Source organism: Erithacus rubecula (assembly GCF_903797595.1).
Source record: "Erithacus rubecula genome assembly, chromosome: 18".
In the NCBI taxonomy this organism is placed as follows: Eukaryota; Metazoa; Chordata; class Aves; order Passeriformes; family Muscicapidae; genus Erithacus; species Erithacus rubecula.
This window is the reverse complement of record NC_136670.1, coordinates 14,613,401-14,638,009: the sequence shown is the minus strand read 5'-3', so window position 1 is coordinate 14,638,009 and position 24,609 is coordinate 14,613,401. Positions and strand designations below refer to the sequence as shown.

Here is a 24,609-nt window from a genome sequence, read left to right as displayed (position 1 = left end):
TAACACATATAATTCAGTAGAAAAAGATTGGGCTAACCTGATAATTAGAACTAAAAACCAATCTAACTGACTTTGCCTGCAGTGAATGCACCCAGAGTGAAACCATTTTACTTAACAGAAAATACAAACTGTGTAGTAAAAATCACCAATTTCCCCTAATGCTGTTATTTGATCCATCTAAATAGCTAAATTAACATGAAGCAGGGATCATTAATGATATTAATAACAAGCTTAGGCAACGATATTCAGATAATCTCATTTTTGCCTCCTCTAATTTTATGTTCCACCTGCTTTGTGTAATAATGCCAAGAGATAGCAGAAAAATTGCAACACCTTTAAATCTGTAAAACCATTATTTTATAGTATAGCTTTTAGTGAATCCAGAAATTTTGTTGATGACACATGGTTTGCATTAAGAAATCTCCTGGTTATACAATGACAGTTTTAAAAGAACCAATCTATGTATTTATTTACTTCCAGCATTTAACCTCCTGGGATGGGTTTACCCCCGGGCCATGCCATTTAGGACTTTTGTATCATCACTTTTTGCTGCTGTTGTTTTCTACTCTTAGAAGTTCAATGTCACAGGATCAAAATAGACACACATTTAGTTAGTTATTTCCAACAGGTAGCAGGATGACTTTTTCTTTATCAGAGGATTCATTTTTAGGACTTATGATGTGCAGTTTCTCAGGCAATCCCTTTTTCTTTCACTTTATCAGTAGTGGTTCTGGGGCAACAAATCATCTTGTTCACACCATCCAACTCGGGGTACCTGTCATAAGGAGATGAGGAACCTTACACATTGAATAAAGAGACAAAATGATCAGAGGTGAGAAAATTGCACACTATTAAAAAACTGATGCAGTCCTCCTCCTCCTTTCTCCCTTATCTTCGCAGGGAGGACAATGTGGAGCTTAACTCAAGAAACCAGTACCTGTTTAGTCAAAAAACAAAAGTGCCTGTTAATCTTACCATCTCCATGGAGTCATCCACAGACATGAGTGTTTGCAGGCGCTTTCTCTGTAGCATGTTAGTGAACTCCATGTGTATAGGTTTCATGGGACCAGTATACCTCATTATCCAGTGCTTGTCTGGGTTTGGAGCATAATTATAACTTGGAGTACTATGGAATAGAGAGAAAACCACAATGTTTTAGCCAAGAAGAAAAAAGTCATAGTAATGAATATTAATTTCTATTTGATCAACACTATAGGAAGATCTGAGGTACATGAGATAATATTAAGATTACTTTTGAAATGTCTACTTACATGTTCTGAAACATGGAAGAAGGAAAACCATTTGTCGGGGGGGATAAAAACTATGAAAATATTAAACACGCACCTTATCTTTCCAGTGGTTTCAGACTATCAAGTATACATTTCAAGGCCATGAGACTCAGCTTTAGAAGTCTTAACTCCACAAGTATGGTCACAATGAAGCATGTATTACAGAGCTCCTACTCGTGCAATTGCTTTGTTTTCACTCTGCCCACATTAGCACCAAATACTACAGCTGGTGCAAGCTGTTTAAAAAGAACTATAGAACTTCCTGTAAAGGTGCTACTATGTTCTTTAACAGCTTTTTGGAGTACAGCACGATTAGCTACTTGAATATTTTCACACTTATGCACCAGAGGAGCACAGGCACTCAGCCTACTGGCTGCATGTGAGCAACAGAAGTGGACACACAGCTGGATTTTAAAAACCTGTGAAGAAAAGTGGGATGAGGAAATAGGGTAGTATTTTGAAGAGTCATTCCAGCCACCAACTGAATTGCTTGAAGTCCCTGCAAAATCCCAAGAATCTGGGACATCTGAGATTCCCCTGGAATCTCACTGTCCCTCCAAGTTCTCATGGTCCTGGGTCATAATTAAAGTAATGAGGAAAAATACCATCCATAGTTTCACACGATTGGAAGTTCCAGCAATCACTTTTCTATGCATAATTACATTACTTTAGTTTAGCTAAACCTAAATAAAAGATGTATTTTACCACCACAATGTCAACTCTCTGCACCGCCAACTCACTAAAAGCTATTATTATAGCTTACATTTGCAAGGAATACTATTATTATGCACTATATTTATTCCTTGTCACTTCAGGTTGAAGACCACATTTTACAATTTCTTTACATCATGGCTCAAACACATCAGAGTCTAAAACAGGGAGAGTCTAAAACATTAAAGATTACTTTTCCTATGTAATTTTGTTAGGCTTCCTTTTTTCATTCAAAGCAATAAACTCGGTCTATGCAAATGCACAAGCCAAGAGAGTGACATAGTAACACAAGAAAAAAAATCAAATATACATTTACTTTCCTCTTAGCAACACAAAATTTCCTGATAAATTCCTATTTGGGAAATTTCTACTTTTGGTTTTATAGAAGCAATAGAGCAGCAATCAAAGTTATTAAGCTAAAACATAATATAAATTGAAACTTCTCATCAAAATACTGTATATCTAATGTATCTTTGAATATGACAGTCTTATGAGATTTAATATAAATATTAAACTAATAATCTGACAGTGATATGTTTTATGCTGAAAGCTTCTGTTAGATGCCATCTGAAAAATGTGCATAGGTGGCAAGGGGAGGCTTCCTCATAAAAGGAGGAAAGGGCTGGTGCCTCTTCTCTCTGTATTGTTAATAATCTCTTGAATTTCAGAATGTTATGTGGTTGAAATAAAGACATTGCCTCTGAAAATGCTGACAGTTATGGAAACCATTGCTATTTGATGCCCAGAATGAATCAAAAATGCTTTGAAAACACCTTTTCCACTTTGTGACCTCCTGGCTGATTTGAAACTTCCCACTATTTAATCCTACCAAAGCCCACAATTTTCTTTGATTACTTCAAATGTAACCTTTTAATCCTTAACAGACTTGTCTGTCTTATGGAAAGAATACAAAAATTAAATAACTCCTAGAAGCTAGCTGAGACAACTTCTTCAAACCAGAAGGGAAGCCCCAGCGAGATTGCAACTGACCTTGAGAAAGATGGATGGCAAAATGCACCCTCTATTGAGGCAACATTTCTGATCACTGTTAAACTGCCCAGCTGCCACATTCTCTACAGCTCAAAATACAGGCAGCACTAAAGAAAAACCACGCAGCTGAGGGATTTGCTCTGGGAATAATTTTCAAACAAGACAAAACTGCATATGCACATGGAGAGGAGCTGCAGTACAGGGCAGAATGGTCACACCCACCAGAACACGGTAGAGAATCAAGAGAACAGCAGCACCAATGAGCCACACAAATACACACAGGAGCTCAGAAGCAAAGCACCACCCTGACTGCAATTTGTACTACTGGCTTTTAGCTGTTATTAGCCATAGCACATGATGTAGTATGTGCATCAGTCTAAGCACTACCATCCTACTTTCCCTTGGCTCTTCTTTTCACAGAATCCACTGTCAGACCTCACCTGAGCTACCACAGGAAAAGGTGGAGGGTCACACCACATGGTGTGGTGCCTTCTGCTTTGGGGCCTACGCAAAAACTTTGTTCAGGATATTGCTTACTGCTTTGGGGCAATTTGTAACTGTCCACCTGCATTCTGGTCCTTCCTTACAATGTCCACATGACAATGAAACAGTAACAACTGCCTGCAACCATATATTACTGAAAGATTTATCTGTCACTGAAATCACCTGAAATTTGGGAACAAGAGGAAAAATGGAAAGTAGAGAACTAATTTGCACAATTCCCTCACTGTATGTACATGTTTTGCACTTTTACATTTACTCTTAAACCCAGGCCAATGAAAACTCTGGTACATTACTATTATTATCATTATCATTACTCTTATTGTCATTATGCAGTGCTGGAAAATGTCTTTAGAAGACAACTGTAAATTTCTTTATGCCAGATGTACATAAAATCCTATTTCACATTCACATCCAAAATAAAAACACAGTTCCTTAATCTACCAGGATAATTAATATTTTTACAAACAAAACTTCTTTTCACAAAGTGATACTTCCTGTGTAACTGTTACCACCTGTAAGAAAAGACACCTAAAATTTAAAAAAAACCTGTAATTACTTTATAATTATGAAGATAAACCTAATTTGTGTGAACAATAAAATTTAAAGTACTAGCAAAGAAAAATAGATGTATATAATCTGTATTTTTCATTGCTCCAATTCTTCTACTCTTTTTCATTCAGCTAGGAAGTAAATTGCTACAGAATGTCACATGAGAATCATCTCTGAGATCCAAATGCCTTCCAAAGGAACCTAATAAAACTAAGGTCAATACTGGATATAAGCCATGAGAAATTGGGCATTTCTTTAATTTTCATTTCAAAGAAAATGAAAGAGTGTAAAATGGCAAACAAACAAGAAACACTTCATTGCTGTAGATCTGTGACACAGATTCTCTTGGACACCGCAGAAAACAAAGAAATATATAATTCTAAGTTACGCAGTAACCAGACAATAGAACAAAATATTTTTCTCTCAGACTCTATTTCAAATAAAACAAAAAAGCTCAAATGGATTTCACTGGACTTTCAGATAGGCCTGACAAGCTTTGGCCACCAACTGACAATTATTTCCATTAGTTCCCAGCTCCTCCACAAACTCGAAGTAAAACAGAATTCCCCTTAAAAAAGGAGGGGACAACATACAGGAAGAAAGTTACAGATGTTGAACATCAAGTAAGGCATGAAGCCAGCAGTTAGAAAACTATAGGAATGTTTTCATTCCATCAAGAGGTGATTTGGAAGAAGAATTCATTTTACTCCATGTGAGAAGATACCTGTAATGCAGCATTAAGACCTGTACATGTAAAATGTCTCTCCACTATAAAAAAGAAACATCTCAACATGGAGTTTATGAACATGTTCCTTTAGGAGCCTGGTGATACTGCTTTGGGGATCTGTTCAAGACAGTGTATTGGGTCATGAACAGACACAGCAGCTCATTCAGAAATGATCCTGGAGCTGGTGCCACAGTCCTGGATTTCTATTCTTTCCATACATAAAACAGGAGCAATATGTACTGCGTACTATAGGTTAGAAGTAAGTACAGGGAGAGAGTTTCTTCCCCTGAAGAGATTATAGCCCAAGAACCCGATTTTGAACACCCTGCTCAGAATAAAAAGTTCTTTACTTCCCAAATAGACTGCAACAATGTCCATTGAATTCAACATTAATCTTCCCATTTATCTCAATGAGCTACAATTCTGAGTTCCAGATGCAGCAGCCATTCTCAAGATACTTGTACTAGTCTAAAGAGGTACCAAAAAAAAAAAAATTTGGAAATTCTTCTTACATGTTTGTGACAAAGTTATGCCAAGACTACTACAGAGAAAACATCGTTACACCCCTGAAGTACCCAGAACTTCCATATTCCAGAACCTGAAAATCAATCAAAGGTTTTGTTTTTTTCCTTACATGTGTTCTGAGGCATTAGGAAAGAGTTGTGAGTACTGAGGGGCTGAATCTTCAGGACCATGAGGAGCAGCATGGCTTATAACCATCAGTACGGGCCTGTGAGGATACATCTTCTTTGATATTCTAAAGAAGGTAATACTGTCATTGGTAATCAGATCAGTCAGATAATCCTGCAAGTAGAAGCAAAAGTATAATGAGACACTTGAAAAGGAATTTCAAACTCCGGGGGCAATAGGAAGGAGAGGTCTGAGGTATCATAAGAAATTGGAAAAAAGAAGCTACTACACTTAGAATGGTACAAGGAGGACGTAAGTTACCGATGTTAAAAACTCAAAAAACTAGAACCAAATAATTCTTTCTTCACTGCCTAGAAATACAAAAAACAACAGCTTCTAGCTTTTTCTCAATGGCAGTAAAGGAGATCAAACAGTACCCTTTCTTCCTAAAGTGGGTAACTACATTATGAAAAATACAATACTAAATACAATGACCAGGTATGAATTAAAAAAGAATAAAAATCAATGTTAGTATCTTCAAGGTGTATAGTCCAACCTTACATCATAAAAATACCTTGAGAATCCAAATGGCTCGATGTTTTCTTTTTAACCTCCTTCTGAACCAGAAATCACTAGCCTGGGGAGATGGTGGGCTAACTGAACCAGACTTCATAAGGTATTACAGCGACAATCTGATAGAGATATAGCTCTATCACATATATTTTTGAGAATTAAGAAAACTTCCTGTAGAAGAGTTGGACTATATTTTCTAAGAAGTATCATTATCATTTTTATGATATCTGGAAGAGCTATAGGGATTGAAGACAGGATTTCTAATGACAAGCCATGCTTTCCTTCAGGTGCTTCTCAGGAAACACTACAGATATAAATACCCCTCAAACATAAGTAGGATATGAAACCACACCTCAAAAATCCCCAAATACCTGCTGTGTCGCAGCAGAATGCAAAATCAGACATAACATTTGCCTCTGGTCAAGCCAACAAGTACAAGGAGTGGTTCAGACTGGATTACATCTCCTTTTGGGTACAGCTTTCTGTCCACGCTCAAGACACTTGCTCCACTTCTGTCAATGTCCTTGGTCTGAGAAGTCAGCTTGTCATTCAAAGGAAGTCTTTTCTATTCACTATATGTACTTCCCCCCAAGTTGTTTCTTGACTATGCCAGAACAAGACTGGCAAAGTCTCCATTTATAATTTTACACATTGGTCCCAACACAAGGCACAACTGTTATGAAACTGTCATGATTATGACAGTTACTGGGATGGCATTTTCACCGTAAACAGGCATTAAGTGAAGGACTTCCACTCATAAAAGCACGCAGGGGAAGGGAAAATGTACCAAAGAAGAACTGACTTCTGAACATGCTTTCAATGCCTGAGACAATATTCATAGTTGAGACAGAATACTTAAGTACTCTCAAAAATGCACTGCCATTAATCTTCATCATGCTGCTTCTTTAAGCTGGTCAACCACTTTAAGTGTGCAACTCATTTTCGATTTAGCCATTAGAAAAGTATACTTCTCCAATTTAATTTTAAAGATATAGGTTTCTACATGGTCAAAGTGAAAATCACTGCAAATCCAGGATCTACTGGGCCAAAAGACCAAAGAGAAACATTTAACTGAACTGATTTCTTAAGGATTTTTTTTTAAAGGTCCGTATTGTAGAGGTTGCAGTTGTACAAAGATAAAAATAATTTTAAAAAAAGTGTTGACAGAAACTGAAAAAGGAAAATCAAAGTAGAATATATCCTAGAAGAAATCTGAAATAATGTCATTTTCAGAGGAGTTTAGCAGTAACTTTAGAGGACAAAATAATCAGTGGGGGTTTTTTCTAGTTTTCCTCTGGCACATAATTAACATGAACCACGTTAAATAGATAGGGCTGAAAAAAACGATTATCTGATTATATTGGTCATTGCTGGAAAATCACATTTCCAGCAACAAAAAAGGCAGGAAAGAAAGAGAAAGAGTCTTCAACTTCAGCTTCTGTTTGCTCATTTGAACTCCAGTGTTAACAACCACTGCCGTTGTTCTGCACACCATCTGTTTCTGTAGCTGTTTATTATTCATAATTATGAAGACTATAAAAAGTTGGTACTTTCAACATCTTTATTTTCTATTTATTACCAAACTGTAAGAAAACTAAAACAAGTAAAAATGTAAACATTTTCTAGTCTTGCGTACACAAAACAGTGCTGAAGGTACTGGAACATAAAGCTCCCTGTTGGCTCTTTGGTACAATGGAGATGGAGAACAGTGCCTATGAAATCACTTGACTGACACTGTTTCACTCAAGACATATTTCCATCATAACGTTTCAGTACACAGCTACAGAGATGAGCTCTGTCATTCTTCATAGATCAAAAGGAAAATAGAAAACCAGTAATTCTGTACACTAGTCTGCCTCTTCCCCTTAGCAGCTGGTGATGGAAAATGTAACCCTAGAAGACTGTGAAGTTTCATCTCTCAGCACAAAGTACATTCAATTATAAAGGGAAATAGGGCAAAAGAAAGCAGAAATCACAGACAGGAAATCCCAGACATCAAACTTTTAAAGGAAAAACTGACTGTGAACACCATGCTAATGAAACACAAATAGGATGGCAGGATTTCCAATCAATAAGAGAAAGTGAACAAAACGTGTTAAACAAATATACATTACAAATCACTCCAGAGTGAGTCAACTTCCTTAGCTATACACTAAAACTAGAGCAGTTCATGGACAGATTTAATTACTATCATATTTCAGAGTCACTTCTGCCTACCTTAGGGCTTCAAGTAAAGCTGGGTCCTTTGGAAGGGAACGCTTTAAGCTGAAATAAACTTATTCCTGACTGCAAGCAGGTATTGAGCTGTAACATGTCAGATGAAGAAAAAAAACCCCAGCCATTTGACAATGACTATGAAACATTTTTGTAAGTTTGGTCAGGATGTAAGATCCTTGAAAGGATATTAAAAACATATGCATCTGTATGCACAGAAATGCAAACATAATAATTAATTCTCCATTCATTCAGAATGTACCAAGATTCAGTGAATATTCTGTAATATCATGGCTGTGAAAGACATTCTTTAAAAGGGTAGAGGGAAGTGGACTCGTATTTCATTAATGCTTGTGTAACTCCACTGCCACAATAATTATTGTACAAAGCACAGAAATAGTTAACATGAAGCATGGAATCATATAAGTCTCCTTCCACATCTTCAGCTTGTAATAGGTAACACAGTCTCAAACAGTTTACTTGTTTACACTGTTAGTAAGAATGGTTTCAGTAACAAAACCCTCCCAGAATGGAAGGTAGCAATACCCCAACACTACTGTTACTGGTTGTAGATAATGTTACATGTGGCAGCTTTCCAGTACAAAAAGAGACTGAAACCATCAAGTGCAGCTTTCTTGTGGTCACGTCTAAATGTTAATAGAAATAAATCAACAGGACCTACCCTGGAGTAGTCATATCCATGCTTCTCCTTCACTCCATTCCTACAGAGTGTGTAGTTGTAAAATCGAGAATTTTTAAGTAATCCAACCCATTCTTTCCAACCAGGGGGCACATAGGAGCCATTGTATTCATTAAGGTACTTTCCAAAGAAAGCTAGGGGTACAAAAAGCAGAAGCGTAGTAAGAAGGCATAACAGAAACATCATACTTAAACAGATTCATTCCTTTCTGTTTTTCCTTAAAATAACTTTGTTCTCTCCATTACAACAGATCTGAGATAAGTTCTGAGTCTTAATCTTGCCTCTGTTTTTTTTTTTTTTATTTATATCTCCATAATGTAGACATTTTGATTTACAACCTATGTACAGGAGAAACTGGACCAGGATTCCAATTATACTTTCTTTTTCAGTCCTGATGTATTTGGAGCCAGACCACACATTCCTCCTCCCAGACTCTTCTCTTCATATTCTTCATGCTGCTGAGCTGCATCTATCCACCTATTAGTGTCCCCATGAAACTGAACCTACTATTAAGAGTGTGAAATTAAAACTCACATTTTAAGATATTAGCACTCTACATTAAAAAAAAAAATGCTGTTCATTAGGTATTTTGAAAACTTATTTAGAGACTCCTCTTCTGACCTATTTCAACAACTTCCAGATATTAACTTGGATTTTGAGCATTAGTCTTAATTACACATAAAGATTTGTTTACGTCTGTAAAATCTTTTCCTTCTATATCTGATTCCAGTCTTCCCCAGCTCAAAGTCAAACATTTGCCCAAACCCTTAGTATAGTGATGGAGTGGGGGGAGGGACACAACACTTCTGTCCTTTTTTCTAATGTATATCTAGCAAAAATTACTTTTAACACATTTTGTCTTCTGATAGACAATCAGAGGAAAACAGATGAGAAAGTACTCTCAGCATTGCATGGAACAACCAGCTCTCCAGGCGTGACTGGTGTGAAATGGCATTTTATTAATTCTTTGTATAATCAAGTAAGGGCTGAGCACCACATAGAGACACCGACACATTACAATACGAGCAGTAGCTTTTCCCTTTGCTAATACGTTCATTTCACTGAATAGGGTTTGCTGTGCTATAGGGTGCTGCTCAACAGGAACGAGGAGGGGAAGTTAATTAAAATGTGTGCTGCATTTGTTGCATACTGAGCCACATTCAGCCCTAATATAAATTAAGGGAACTCTCAGAAGAATCACTGAAGCAAGTGTCCTGCCCGGCTGCAATTGACCCACCATCCCTAGTTCTTCTGAATTTCTTAAGATGAACATGTATTTTCATTTCCTGACTGCAGAGAAGGCTGACCAAATACTCTAGAATCAGTCATCAATTTAAGACCTCATCATTCAGCCAGCTGGATGAACAGAAAAGAGAAGCTTTCCTCATTAAGTAAGGTCAAAACAAACTTTTAATCTGTATTCCAATACAATATCTTGGTATTTGTTGCTGTAGGACTAAAGTATGCAACAATTTACAGAAAGATGCACACGTTCATAGAAAACAGATCCTTATAAATATGAACAGAGGAATGCTTGGCAGAGAACTGCCTTTCAGAAATGTTTGTCACAGGATCTCTTTGTTTCTTTTCCATTCTAATCATGTCCTGCTCTAGGCTGAAGTACCAGCATCCACTGTTTTAAGATATCCATGATTCAGATGTAGCTCACAATGACTTATATACAGATTATTTAAGTAAACCAATTCAATTGATGAATCAAACTGTCCTTCTTGCCCAATTTCCCACATTATGCTACAGGAGAATATACTGAGATGGGGAACTCCAGTTGTGGGAAGGTGTCATGGCTATATAACACAAACACACGTTGCTATTCAGGACATTGGAAGTTTGAAGTTGTGGGAGCCATTAATGCAGAACATAATGTACTTGCAATGCCTATTGTCTCAATGGCTTCCCTTGGAGAAAAAAAACCCTCCCTCTGTATTCCCACGATGTTTACCTGATCGACAAAAAGTGACAGCAAGCCTGTGCATGACAGTCAAAACTCTGGCTGTTACAGCCAAAGACTGAACTTTCTTTGAGCTGGGCCTCTCTATTCTTTCAAGCACAGTGCCTGACAAAGTTGGTCAAGCTTTTCAAAGTTCCAAAGTTAAAAAATAGAAAACTGACAACCAAAGTTGAAACCAAAGAAACAATTAGGGGAAAGACACACCTTTTCTATCTCCTATTTTTCACTTGCAACTTGTGAAAGAAAAATGTGCACCACACTGCTCCCTCCTGCCTGCATGTGACTTAGCACATTCCCAAAGGTGTCAGCAGCAGCACAAGTTTCTATAGATCCCAGCCACAAATTCCACTACCCCAGAGAACACAGTACAGTGCAGAAAGATTGATCCCCAGAAGAATCATCTTTTGCAACACAAAAAAAAAAAAAAAAATAGAGAAATCACACTGGACAGAGAAGTGGCAAAGGAGATGTGAAACCAGCAGCAAAGAAAAACAGATGGAAGCCATTAAGTGAAGCAGAAGAGTACAATTTCTGCCTTCAAAACTACACAAAAGAGAAAAGATGAGAGAAAAAACATAGGGAGATGGTCTGGGTTATGATTTGATTAAAAAGGTTTCTCACTCCAAGGTTGTGAAGCGAAATACAAAAGCAAGCCTCACAAAGCTTTACTCCTCATGGCCTCTTTTTCTACTCTTTAAAAAAATACAAAACCAAACAAACAATAAACTCATCCAAACCAACAAACCAACCAACAACACCAAAACCAATGAATTAACAAGCTAAACTGTACATCTGCAGGGCAAACCAGTACTACCAAAGGACCGCAAAAATAAAAACCAACAAATTAATTTGATATCTTCCTCTGTCCGCTGTAGTCATGATGCAGGAGAACTCTCCATTTCAGAGAAATTTTATTAATAATCTTCAAAATATTCTTCTTAGCAGGTTTCTTTTGAAACTTGAGAAACTGAGTAGACAAGGTTCTCAAGTACAATCTCCTGCTGTTTCTGAAGGAGTTAAAGTTAATTCATCTTTGGTGGGGGCAGGATTTGGAGGGGAAAGAAAAAAAAGGTAAAAAATTACCTTATTACTGTTGACATCCTTGATAGTGGACAACTCTATAGACTTTAACTAGAGAAAAGAAATGAATGCCAGCCTCCAATTATGGCAATTTCCATTTAAATTTGCATAACAACATGCCACATTTAACTACATGAATGAGGATCTCATTTTCACCTTATAATCACTTTGTACCTGTAAAAATCCTATTTCTAGGAAAATGTTCCAGGAAATTTACTTTCCAAATTAACAGAGGCAGACTGAAATCGCAATATAGGTTCACTAAGATCTTGGGCCTAAATTAAACCATTAAGTTAATGTAAAAAATATAAGACATATGAATACCAGGACACTTGCAATAGCTATGCAAGTTAGTAAAAATTGCAGGATCTTGAAATGCAGCCACTGGATATAAAAAGTACTACAACAGACAAAGCTGAATAAACACTAACCAAATAATCTGTGAAGAATAAAACATGAACCTTGGTTTGGTACTTATATGTTCATCGGCATTGGTGCCAGGGAATGATAAACGGAGGGAAACAGCAAGCAATTAATAAGGTATGTGCACTTCCCCTAGTTTATTTCTTTCCAGATTAATTCAGGTCTTCATTTTAGAAAAATCACTTATTTAAGACCAAGACTTTGAAAGTAATAATATACAGAACTCAAGTGAATAGTTAGAGAGGAAATAATGATCTTGTTACAATTAGTATTCAAGGCTTCTACTAGTTTCTGGAAACATCTAACAACTATGAATTCACAGGGAAAAAATGCATACTACTAATAATAATACAATACTCCAGTACATATGCACTATAAATAACATAAAAAGAACCATGTTTATGAACGATTCCCATCCTGACAAAAGGCATTAGCAAGAAACGTAAAAAAACCACTGTCACAGGCAAGGGCCTAAACCTGCTGTCAGGGGAAACAAGATGGAATTAGGTGTGAAACATATGCTACATGTTTTCTGAAATCCTTTCCACATGATACCTGCCCCTGAGGAGCACACATGCAAAGAGGGTAATTTCTTTCTCAGGAGTATATTTCATCTTGCTGATTATTCCTAAATACCTTTCCAGGAATTGATTGTCTAGAGAACCCATACAACTGACTGCCCCAAAGCACAATTTGCTTAATATATCAGTTCTGTGAAAAAAAATCAAAACACTAACTCCTTTTCATAGCCTCTTTCTTGGGTGCTCTGCACACTCGAGGTAATTGTAGACCATATTCTAGGTTTGCTAGGCCTTCAGTTCAAGCATGCACAGTATTTTGTTCTTTCCTCCTGAAAAACAGAAATCTTGGGTTTTTTGTAGGCTGTTTGTAAATAGAAATTTCCTCAAGTGAAAATACAAGGAAGCCAAACCAACACCAAGATTTAAGTTCTGGCATTATACACTGCAGCAGTCAAGAAGAAAATAGAATTAAAACATCATATACATTAGCCTCTGTAGAGTAAGTCTAAGGAAGCTGTCAGATGGACATAGCCTTGATCTTACCTGTCCTATAGCCTGTATTGTTGAGGTACACTGCAAAGGTGCGTATTTCATGCTGGGCCTGCCAGGATGGAGAAGAACAGTTCTCATTGTTAGTGTAAGTGTTGTGGTTGTGGACGTACTTCCCCGTGAGGATAGAGGAGCGGGACGGGCAGCACATGGGCGTTGTCACAAAGGCATTGATGAAATGAGTGCCCCCGTGTTCCATGATGCGCCTTGTTTTATTCATCACTTGCATAGAACCTGAAAGAAGGAAAACATTTCAGAAGTACTTTCTTGTTTCAGACACAAGAGCTCAGATGTTACATTAGAGACCAGAAGGAAGCACAAGTAGTAAGGGCATTGTTTTCTCTGAGTGAACCCAAATCCAGAGAGATTACTCATGCTGCCTCAGTGAAGTTCTCCCATCATTTCAGTGTAAGATTTGACTCAATCATGTTGACATTGACCAAAATACTTCTTTCATTTCTCTCTCTCTAAATTCAAGATTTACGACCGTAACTGTCTGCAGCATTTCTACATCACTTCTGGAGCTGCTAGTACTGTTCCAGCAGCTGAGGATAAAAACACTTTATGCAGCAATCCTGACCAAAGCTTGTATACTCTGTAAGTGTTATTTAATCTTTGGTTTCACAAGAAACCTGATGTTCTACCTTCTGTGACAGCCTTATTCAGAAGGCTGAGGGCTGTAACCACAGAATCGTATCGTTTGAAGACCATTTAGCCCAACTACTGCTCAAGAAGGGTCTGCTAGAGTTGTTCTCTGGTTAAATCATTCTATTACCTAATTTGAGGTATAAGGAAGTATTGATTTCTGTGATTGTCACTGAACCAAAGACATCAAAAAGCTCCCATAATAATTTCCATAACAAGTCCACTGAGTTCTATCTTTCTGCTTCATCCATTCTGGTAGTCTTACTATCTACATTTTCTTAGGCTTGATTCTGCAGCATCAGATTTTCAGACGACTACTTGGGGCAGCTAACACTATATGGTTTTATATAACCATTGTCTAAAAATAAATAAGCAAGGAACTTGGATAAATTGGGGTAACATGGATAAAAGTCTTTTTGACAACAATTACTGAATGTCACAGTGCTGCCAAATGACAGCACTGACAGACAAGACTTTGGTCAAAGACCGGATCTTTACCATAGACAACCACCTAGCTAAATCCGGATTCATATCAGCACTCTTCCTAAACCCAGAAACACCAAGGATCAGAGAAACAAGAAATTTAGCTTCCCTCCTCTTATCAGTGCCTAATAGTTAAAACTGCATCAGAACAAGTTAGGAAAAACTTTCTTGATCTAGGAAGAATTCCAATTTTCTAAAGAATTTGTCATGGTACCTGTCAACAGCATGATCTTGCAGAGGAGATTAAACTTGCTCATCACCAACTCTCCCTTCTTGTTATGAGCAGAGAAAGCCAATTGACAACATGGAGAGGAAGGGATGGGCTCATAAATAAATATCTCCTAAATAATGAGATCTTTCTCCAGCTAGACTATGAAATAAGCTGGTTTGTTACAGCCATAGTAGTAGGGCAGGCAAGCCTAACTCAACTGGATATGCTGAGTCCACCACACAGAGGACATCAGCATTATACTAGCTTTGACTTAAATGGCTCTAATGGGGAAAAAAAAGTCTTTGTTCCTAATTAATTATTCCTTGTCAGTATATTCCTGTTCTTTATATTATGCTTGTCAATACAGAAAATCTGTCAAATACAAATGTGTCAGTAGTTCTTGGTGTTCTCATTTGTTCTCATTTGTCCTCTCCCATTTCGGTTTCCCATGGATACAATAATTGTATCCATTACAATCTACACTCATTCTCCTTTGATGTCTTCCAGAGATTCTGCATACAATGTACCAGCCCTTCATCAGTTTTTTCCTTATTTCAGTACAAAGCTGAGTTTTGGTTTCTCAAGTAAAACTCATGATTAATAGTAACGTGAATTCCAACAAACAAACAAACAAAACCACCACTAAAACACCTCCTTTCAGGAAAGGGAAACACTGTCTTTCTGGTAAGCTCCAGCTGCTACTGGCACATTGCTAAATCCATCTTCAAATAAATAAAGAAAAGGCTGTTAAAGGCACTTGAGATTGTGCTATACTACTCCCTTTCACCTTCAAAGCAGCTACAAAAGAACAATGAAAGCTAAAACACCCATCAGTTACAGAATACTCTTAGAAACAGATGAAATCTTACCCACAGTTTTCTCTGCTATGCATTCATAGCTTCCAACTTTTCCTTAGCTTTTATTTGTAATTCACATCTTGTTTTCATCTTTCTTAAATACACTAACCACCACCACCATGGCAAATTTTATTAACTTGGACAGCTCACCAGATAAGAGATAAGAATAAAATTATTCCAAGCAAATATTGGGTCTCCCAAAATCATTACTGGCAAATGATGAACATCCAATTTCAGCTTCATCAAATGTTGTTTTCTTAGTTAGATCTTAATTTGCATGGACACATGCCCATTATCCTTGAAATTGGAAAGCATCAGGTTATCAGAGAAGTGAAATATACTGCCCAAAGGACTTAGACAATTGCATGAGAAACACAAAGGCAAGCATAAAAGAGAAGATGATACATTTTTTTAGACCTTTCAAGCCTGCAAGAAAAAAACTTAGGTTCTTTGGGATATACATTCTTGAAATTGCTTCAATTGTGATCCAAATAACCATTAAAAAAAGGTGGCAAGAACAACAACACTATCCAATCCTGATAATTTGAATGGCGTTTAACTTCATGAGATTACTTCTGTACAGGCTTTCTCACCATCTTTAAGAAGAATGTGACATCTATGATACTGCAGTAATATTGATAAGAAGGAAACATACAGTAATATTGATAAGAAGGAAACACCTGTAAAAAGACTGCCACATTGCTGTGATTAACTTCCCAATATGGCAAGTGTATGAGGAGTACGAGTTGATTAAATGTATGTTTTACTTCTTCTGTGAGGTGCGTTTGCCAAATTTTCCTATCCATGCTAGAAATTGGATGCAGAAAAATTTGGCGGCAAAACTCCCCCCACCAAACTACACATAAATGAGTTCTCATTTTTCAGATGAACCAGGCTTCATACACATGAGAGTATCCTTCTAATGCAAAATTATTAATGTTAACTGGTTTGTGTTAATGACTTCTCATAACTAAAGACAGCATTTGGTAAATACAAGCTTGTTCAGGTAACACAATAAAAGCCAAACTCTGTCAGTTAATTCACTATTCTAAATTATTAGGCAAAGCATGTGTTTAATATTAATCTCCTTTCTTTAGCAATTAACATAGCATTGATAACAGAGTAGTCTTTTCATCCTGTGTCATTTTGGTCAGTAATCAACTACATATCTAAATGGACAATTACAAGAATGGTAAAACTGTGTTAGGTAACATTTAAGTAAATAAAATGAATATTGTGTTTGTAATGAATGCCTGCAATCACACATAAGAATTTGGATAATTACATTGTGCAACTATCAGTTACGAATTTAAATCTACAGTTTTGGCATGTAGATTCCCACGTTATACTTGCAATTGCCAGAAGCAAAGTTTAGGTGTTTAGATGAAGACAGACAGGCATGAACTGTGTATTCCTACAGGAAGAGGAACTTTAGCATTTTAGGACTAACTCTTGTTGTCCCTCAATTGCAGGCATATAGAAAGGATGTTCTAAATAAAGGCGGGTTTAAGCTTGTTCTTCCTATCATTTTTCATGCTGAAAAAAAAAAAAAAATCTTATTTTGAATGCAAGAATCCAGCTCCAAGAAAAAGCAGTGCCATCCTCATTGGCTAAAATTCTCTTTATACTGGGCTCTTACCAAGTTCTACATCCTGATCATCAGTAAGAACAAGGATGATGTTTGGACGGATGTTTCTACGGTCTCTTAGAAATCTTCCCTTCAGACGTTGATTTAACAGGAAAGTTGAACTTCCATCCAACAGTGATAAAACACTCATCATGAACAATCCAAGGACAATACTATGCTGTGCCATGTTGTGCTGATTTAATGTTCTCTCTGAACAAGGTAGCTTAACGGCTTCTATTTCTTTTTCTTTGTAGGTCTCCTATAAGGGAGAGGGAAAACAAGAATTTATCTATATTTTTCACCCCTCTACATCCATCAAGAGCCAGGTTCTCTCCAAAGAAATAAAAAGCAATGTACTTGAAATAATCTTAACTCCCAAGAAAAAAAACACTAACCGAACTCCCAATACAAACAATTATTTTTCTAGCCAGCTAGAAGCAGAAACTTGAAAAATTAAATTCATAAGCTGTTATCAACATAGGCAATGAAATTTCATTCAAAGATCAGATCTGGCAGCAAGTTCAAGGATTTAGTAGGGTTTCAAATTCTTTTGTTTTCATACATATAAATAGTTGTCACCTTCCTCCTTCTTTCTTAACGATCTGTTTACATATGACATTTTTGTTTACATAAAAAATGCAGACGTTGAAGAGAAAAAAACCCATATCTACCATTACTTTTAAACAGGACTGTAGCAAAATTTACTGAGCTAACAACATATTTGCAAAGTCAGAGAACACTCAGACAGAAGATCTGTTATACATACATTGATTTATCTTATAAATTCCATTAAAGAGCAAAGCCATCCTGATCTTGGAACTACAGTATGACTCTGAAGTCTACTACAGCTTTGATGTTTAAAACACCATGATTAATAATGAACACATTCGAAGGCACATTACTGCACATGTTTGGGAATGAATGCACCAAAGTGATTTCCACTACCTATGACTGGATTGTAAAACAGAGCATATGCCCCAAAATTTACTTGAATGCAAAACAGAGCACACCTAACTAGTACTACTCCTGCTAATGAGGCAATAAAAAAATCTTAGCAATTCCTACAAGGAGATTACAAGAAATGACTAAGCATGCTGAAAAATCTTTGAAATTGCAGTTTTGCTCAGTCATCTTCTGCTATAAAGGGATCTCCTCTTGCTTTCAGAAGTCAAAATAACAATGAAAATGTACTGAAAATATCAAGTACTAATTATTTCATCAGATATAGCAATCAATGAGTCAGTTTTTAATGAAATCCCTACTTGCTCCCCATCTTTTTCTGGACTGGTGCCAATGACCTCTTGTACGAGAAGAAAAATCAATTAAAAATTACACAAGAGAGATTCTCTGCTTTTTGTAAAGCTCAGAAATGCAAGAGCAGAAAGAACATAGCACAATGTGTTTTACCCCAAGAAACATGTTGGCTATTCTGTCCCTGCAGAAAACAGTTTTTACTCCAGCAGATTATTTCACAGCCACATTATTACTTCCTCTCTGTTAGCAATTGCTCCTTGAGATAATCTTTCTTAATCAAAGTTTTCATGCAATAGCAAAAACACTGGTATGAAAAATTATAGTCAGTTTCTATGCTCACAAAAGAAATGCATATTGAATTTTCACGTAAGTCAACAGATATGTTGCTATACTATGATGGAATATTTAAGGATACTTCCCAAATTTGCACAATAGTAGGGTTTTGAAGAATTAAAAATCCTCCTTCCTTACTAGTCTGTCCAATGAGTTTTACAGGTGGGAAAAGTTACCTTTTTTCCTAGAAACTAAGAATTTATTTAAATGTCCTAGCACTTGTTCCAATGGGTGGGTAAAGACCTTTCAAATTTTACAGATGCAGCTTTAGTATCTGCTGCTGCTGCTAGCCGGGCTATAGCAAAAGAAAAACTGAGATGTCCAATCAATTTTCACTCCTTGTACTAAGAATTCCATCTGCAGCAGTACAAGTGGAAAGAATCATGTCAGAGTCAATGTGTTGCTACTGTCCAGAGTCATCAAAAGCAACCTGAGAAAGAAATCTGGATCTGTTTCAACAGGGGAGGACAGAAAGAAAGTTTGCTTAGCAGGCACGTATTCCTGGACACAAGCTTTTCGAGGGATGAGGTAGAGAAATGCCTTCTGCTCTTCAGAAATTACTACATATGTACTTAAGCTAAAAAAAAAATAAACTGACAGTACAGATGTTTTCATTACACACAAACTTTTTCTGAATGTCTGGAAGTTCATGTGGGCTTTCTCCAGTCTACACTAGCCAATAACTTCTCAAAATAAAAGCATTTGCTGGCTTTTCTTATTGCATTTGGAAGGCTGCCCATTCTTGCTACATCTGGCCATAACTACCTTCATTACTGTGCTGTGCATTTAACAGTCTTTCTTACATTTTTCTCATCTTTAAAACAAATGCATGGAAGTAACCTCATGACTTCATTGCCATGACCTCTCCCTTTAGCCGGTGCTTTCCTCACAGTTTATTGCCCCTCACACACTCCATTTGTAACTAAAAATAGAAGCTGTCCCCAGCTCAGAGAGCTGCTTAGCTATCTATGAAATACTTAAGACATTTGGGGATGCACATAAACTGCTCTCGCTCAGCTATTTTATCCACACTTTTACATTTGTGGTTAAAAGAAATAGTGATCTCTGAAAAGATCCTGCGAGTGGAAGAGAGAATTTCATGTCAGGTAAAACAGGCATCTTCCACCAAACTTTTCTCACTCTCCCACAATGAATATTTTTCAGCTATTGGGATGTGTTATGTTCCCATTGTTATCAGCGCAAGTACTCCCAGGAATCAACTCAAAGTACGTAATTATGTACAAAAGTCATAGCAATAACTAGGCAAGAAAATTAAAGCAATTTTAGAAAATAATCTATTTCTTAAAGTATGTTTTCACATGACATACATGCCATAACTAACAGCATATATACAGTACCATCCAAAAGCTACCCTTAAATAGTTATGAGAAAAGCAACATGAGTGTCTCTTATGGACTGCCAGTTGCCAAGTACAGATTGTTTTTTTTAACCCCTAGTCTTCAGTGAACTTCCAGGAAAAATCACAACAGTTTCAATTAACACTTCTTTTCCATTTCAACAAAGTTAATCTGCAACTCACAGATAAAGCCAGAACAGTTCCACTGCAATGGCCCAGTCTGCCTTTACTTTTAATATAGCACCCTCTCCAACGATGCATTTTGATCTGAGTGGTACAGATGGTGCACTGCTCTCTGTGCCTCTGCAGGCCATCCTCCAGTATTAAAGATGCTTAATCTGTAGTGGTTCTCATGAGAACAAGGTATATGTCATACTTTCTTCCAAATTGCACATATGAACTTGAAAAAGCTAGTCATCTATGTTTTATATTTAGGAAAGTGCTGTAAAAAATTTATTAAATCTTCAGATGGGGCATGTAGCTGAGCTTTTGTAAGCCCATCAAACCTCTTAGAAGGCTGCTTTTGAGAAAGTGTGGTCATCTTACTTTCTTCTTTGTGGCAACACAAAATGTTATACTTACTCACGTTATAAAAGATAAAGCCAGACATTCACACTCCATTTATGAAAGAACTCAGCAAAGGGCTGTTTCCAAGTAGCATTTACACCAAGAAAAGACTTCTTTATAACACTGCCCTCAGTAATTAATGTCAGTTCTATAGCAGCAGAGGCAGAATGCACAGGGATGACTAATGTCAGTTCTAACCCAGAGGGTATTTTTAACATGCTATTGATCAGTATTACTGGGCGCAGATATAAGAGGCACCATGTATGCAAAATTAGTAACTGACAGTAGCTTGCATGGTGCTCCCAACCTCACTAATGCAAAACCCAGCACAACAGTCCCTCTGTGTAAGCTCTGTACAATTTCACTGAAGACAGGTAATTCAGTTATTAAAACATTAACAAGAATAACATCTGACTCCTTCTGTAACTCCGCATCAAATGTGTAAATCCGCTTCAAATCTAGTTCTAGAAATTACTAGTAATGTAATGGAATAACTAGTAATGTTTGCATTAACTAGTTCTGGGTTTATTTGTTTTGATTTGTCTTTCTTTTAAATAAGTAAGCTGAAAAACAGAATAATATACGGAATTGGTATGACAAGTTCAACTTGCCCAGCAGCCACCACAAAACAGGGTAACTGCATGTCAGCCACAGGATGGAAATATAGAGTAAAGGAAAAACTAGCTAGATAGAAGCAATACACACCTGCTCTCAATATGGCTGGAGACAATACCAGGTGGATTATTTAAGAAAACCTGTGTCAGATGTGTCATTGGTCCAACGTTTAAATTCATTGAAATACACGGTGCTGGAGCCATTCCCTAGCAACCAACCCAATTAAATCCACTCTGCCAGTTAAATGGATTCAGCTGTGTTGCTGTTCTTTTAACTGGAGTCACCCCTTTGCATCAAGCTTTGGTAATGCTAGGTCTTTTCTCACTACAGCTGTCAACCACCACTTCAAACCATTATATTGTAAGAGATAAACACATTTTCATATGTGAATTGGGAAGACTCTTGTTTGCAATCTAACAAGGTTCCCAGGGGAAGAGTGGTATCAACATTACTGCTCTAATCTAACAACATGCTGTGTCTGCTTATAGTTTTCTACTTTCTGGTTCTTTTTTTCCCCAGGCAGTCAAAAATTTATGAGAAAAATTCAAAAATCAAATCCTCAATGCTAAATGTGACTATTGAAGATTACAGTTGTGCTTATCTACAGTCAGGAACAGAGCTGAGTACTAGAGCACTGAATTACTATTAAGACACATTCTTCTAAATTGCTTGCCTTATGCTGGTGAACACTACACAGAAAGGAAGTATTTATCACAGAGAAGCTTGGTCATATTACAAAATATCATTCATATTTTGTAACTTTATTTTAAATAAAAAAGAATTGCAAATTAGTTATAAATTTCCCTAGGACTTGATATTTTAAGAAATGTTTTAAGTAGCTCAGTCTACTTTCTTTCTGTCCACTGCTTGCATATTACTGTTAGAGTTTCCCAGCGACACACAGAGAATTAGTCCTCTGATAGGTTAAATTGCCAATCAGATCCCCTGAATACACAATAATAAACACATTTTTCTGCACCATATACAATAACCAACAACCTGAAGGAAACAAAGAATTATTTTTCTATTTTACCTATTACCATCACATAATTATATATAATAGATGCAATCTTAGACTTTAAAAGTAAATATACTAGCTTGTATTAAGTATAGTAAAAACCACAGACTTACACTTCTGAAAATACCTTAAGGGAATAAATACAAGCCTTTAAGATAAAAAAAGTAGGCATTGCCAGATACCATTACACAAATACGTTCTAGGAAGTAAACACATTTTTTTGTAGCTGCATACAGTGGGAGAAAAAAAAAGTCTCCCTGTGTTTATATAGCTGCAAAGACACACAGGCATTCAGACGCACACGCTGCCCGGATCCGTGATGTGCCGAACGTGAAGCCGAGCGCTATGACATCAATTGTCATTGGGGAACCGTTTTTCGCCCAGCCCGCGCCCTCCGCCCCTGGCCAGAGGACGGCACGGCCCCCGGCCGCTGCGCAGCCCCCACCCGCCGGGCCGCGCCGGCAGGGCCGCAGCAGGGCGGGGCAGCTCCGCGGAGCTTCCAGCAGGGCTGCCCGAGGCCGGTAGGACATCGCCCGCAGTCGCCGGCCCCCTCACTCAGCTTCCAGCCCCAGTCGGTGCCTATCCAGCTACCTGAGCCCCGCCGCCCAGCCTCCCCGCGCTGGCAGCCGCGATGTGCGGCCAGCAAGCCCGCACGGGGCACGGCCGCCCCGCCGTCCCCGGCTCGCCAGGCGGGGCGCGGCCTGCGGAGCTCCCCTCGAGCGCTCCCCACTCACCGCGGAGCCGCGCTCAGCCGTGCCAGGCCGGGACCGGCGCACCCACCGCCCGCCCGCGCAGCTCGGGGCACGGCGGCGCGGGGAAGCGCATCCTCCGGCCGCGGAGCCGGGCAGCAGCCGAATCCCGTTTCCCGAAGAAGCGTTTAGAGGAAGCGCTCGGGCGGGTGCTGCCCCCGCCTCTCCTTCCTCCTCTCCCTTCTTCTCCTTTTCCCTTTTAAAAAGTTCATTTACCTCGATGATCCTCCTCCCGGGATTGACGCAATGCCCTGCGGCGCGCAGGGAGAAAACCTGTTCCACCAGCCCCGGGTTCGTTCAAAGTCCAGCGGCAGCACCGCGGCGAGGACGATGGCGCAGCCCAGCGCGCAAGGGGGAGCCGGGGAGGTCCCAGAGCCAGGCCCGCTCGAAAGAGAAGGGACCGACGCTGAGCTCCCGCCTGGTGCACGGTGTCTTTATAAGCTCTTCTTGTCCCCCATCGCTAGCGTTTGCCGTGCGCTACCAGCCACAGGCAGCAGCTGCCCTCCAACCCCAGTGCTGCGGGGCGGAAGGAGGTGGCAGACTCCAAAGGGGCTGAGGGCCTGTGTCTGTCCCGGCCCCGGCCCCGGGACACCTGGAGGGACAGTCTAAAGGCTTCTAAACGGCCACGCTAACACAGACCACGTTCCACTGGTGCAGTTGAAATGAAAGGGCACAATATTCATCAGTAATTAAGAAAAACTTAACAAAGCTCTTCAGGTAGGGACTGTGCTCATAGAAGGTGATGTCTGCACTACTTGCAACCAGTTACATTTTACTCCTGGAACTATTTTGGGTAACTATCCAAATCGGTAAATTGTTCAGTGGAGCCTTTAAAGACCTCTTAAACAAGTATCTTTCAAAGACAGTAGTAGATGAACGTGTCAAAAAGCCCCCTAAGATCGTGTCCTGGGGTGACTTTATGATGCTTGTATCCCCAAATGTCTGTTCTGCTGGTTTTGAATATTGAGTTCTGCAGCTTTAGACTGGATCAGGAGTGAAGGGGGAAGAGAAGAGGTGCTGAGTTTGTTATCAGGGACTGCACTTACTCCCCTGCATCCTTCACACAGACTATGCTCTCTGCAGTGGACAGCAGGAGAGAGCTCTCCTTTGCTCTTTGTTAGTTTCTGGCTAGCTGAGGCAAAGAGAGCAGCCTGAGTAAGCTGGGCTGTGACCCACAGAGGGACTCTTCTGAATTTCTCATCTCTTCAGAGCAGCGAGAAGTTTTGCTGTTTAGTATTTGCTCATTTTTGTGCTGGGAAGTGCTTTGCCTGTTAAATAAACAGGTTTCTTTCCACTTCTCCCCGAGGAGATATTTCCCCAAACTAGATGGGGGAGAGACTGCTTGAATCTGTTTCCTAAAGGGACCCCATTCAGAGGTTCCCTCCCAAATTTGCCCTAAACCAGGACAGAACAAAACATTTTCTTCTACCATTCCCATGCTGCTAAGCATCAGACACGCAGCAC

General features: G+C 38.5%; 1 protein-coding gene across 4 annotated transcripts in view; it reads right to left on the bottom strand.

Moving 5' to 3' along the window:
* SULF2 (sulfatase 2) overlaps window positions 1–23,499 on the bottom strand; it is a gene marked incomplete at its 3' end in the record, with an annotated part of 49,399 nt that extends 25,900 nt beyond the window's left edge. The window contains exons 1-6 of one of the 4 annotated variants that reach the window (XR_013776312.1): window positions 23,362–23,499; window positions 17,265–17,511; window positions 13,424–13,663; window positions 8,870–9,021; window positions 5,405–5,574; window positions 976–1,126 (exon numbers count right to left, since the gene is read on the bottom strand). Coding sequence is in view for 2 of the 4 variants with exons in the window: in XM_079321735.1 (XP_079177861.1) it covers window positions 976–1,126; window positions 5,405–5,574; window positions 8,870–9,021; window positions 13,424–13,663; window positions 17,265–17,439 (888 nt within the window). Of the gene's footprint in view, window positions 1–975; window positions 1,127–5,404; window positions 5,575–8,869; window positions 9,022–13,423; window positions 13,664–17,264; window positions 17,512–23,130 lie in introns of all 4 variants that reach the window. The other 3 variants (XR_013776313.1, XM_079321735.1, XM_079321736.1) reach the window with 3 other exon arrangements.
* Window positions 23,500–24,609: the final 1,110 nt, after the last annotated feature.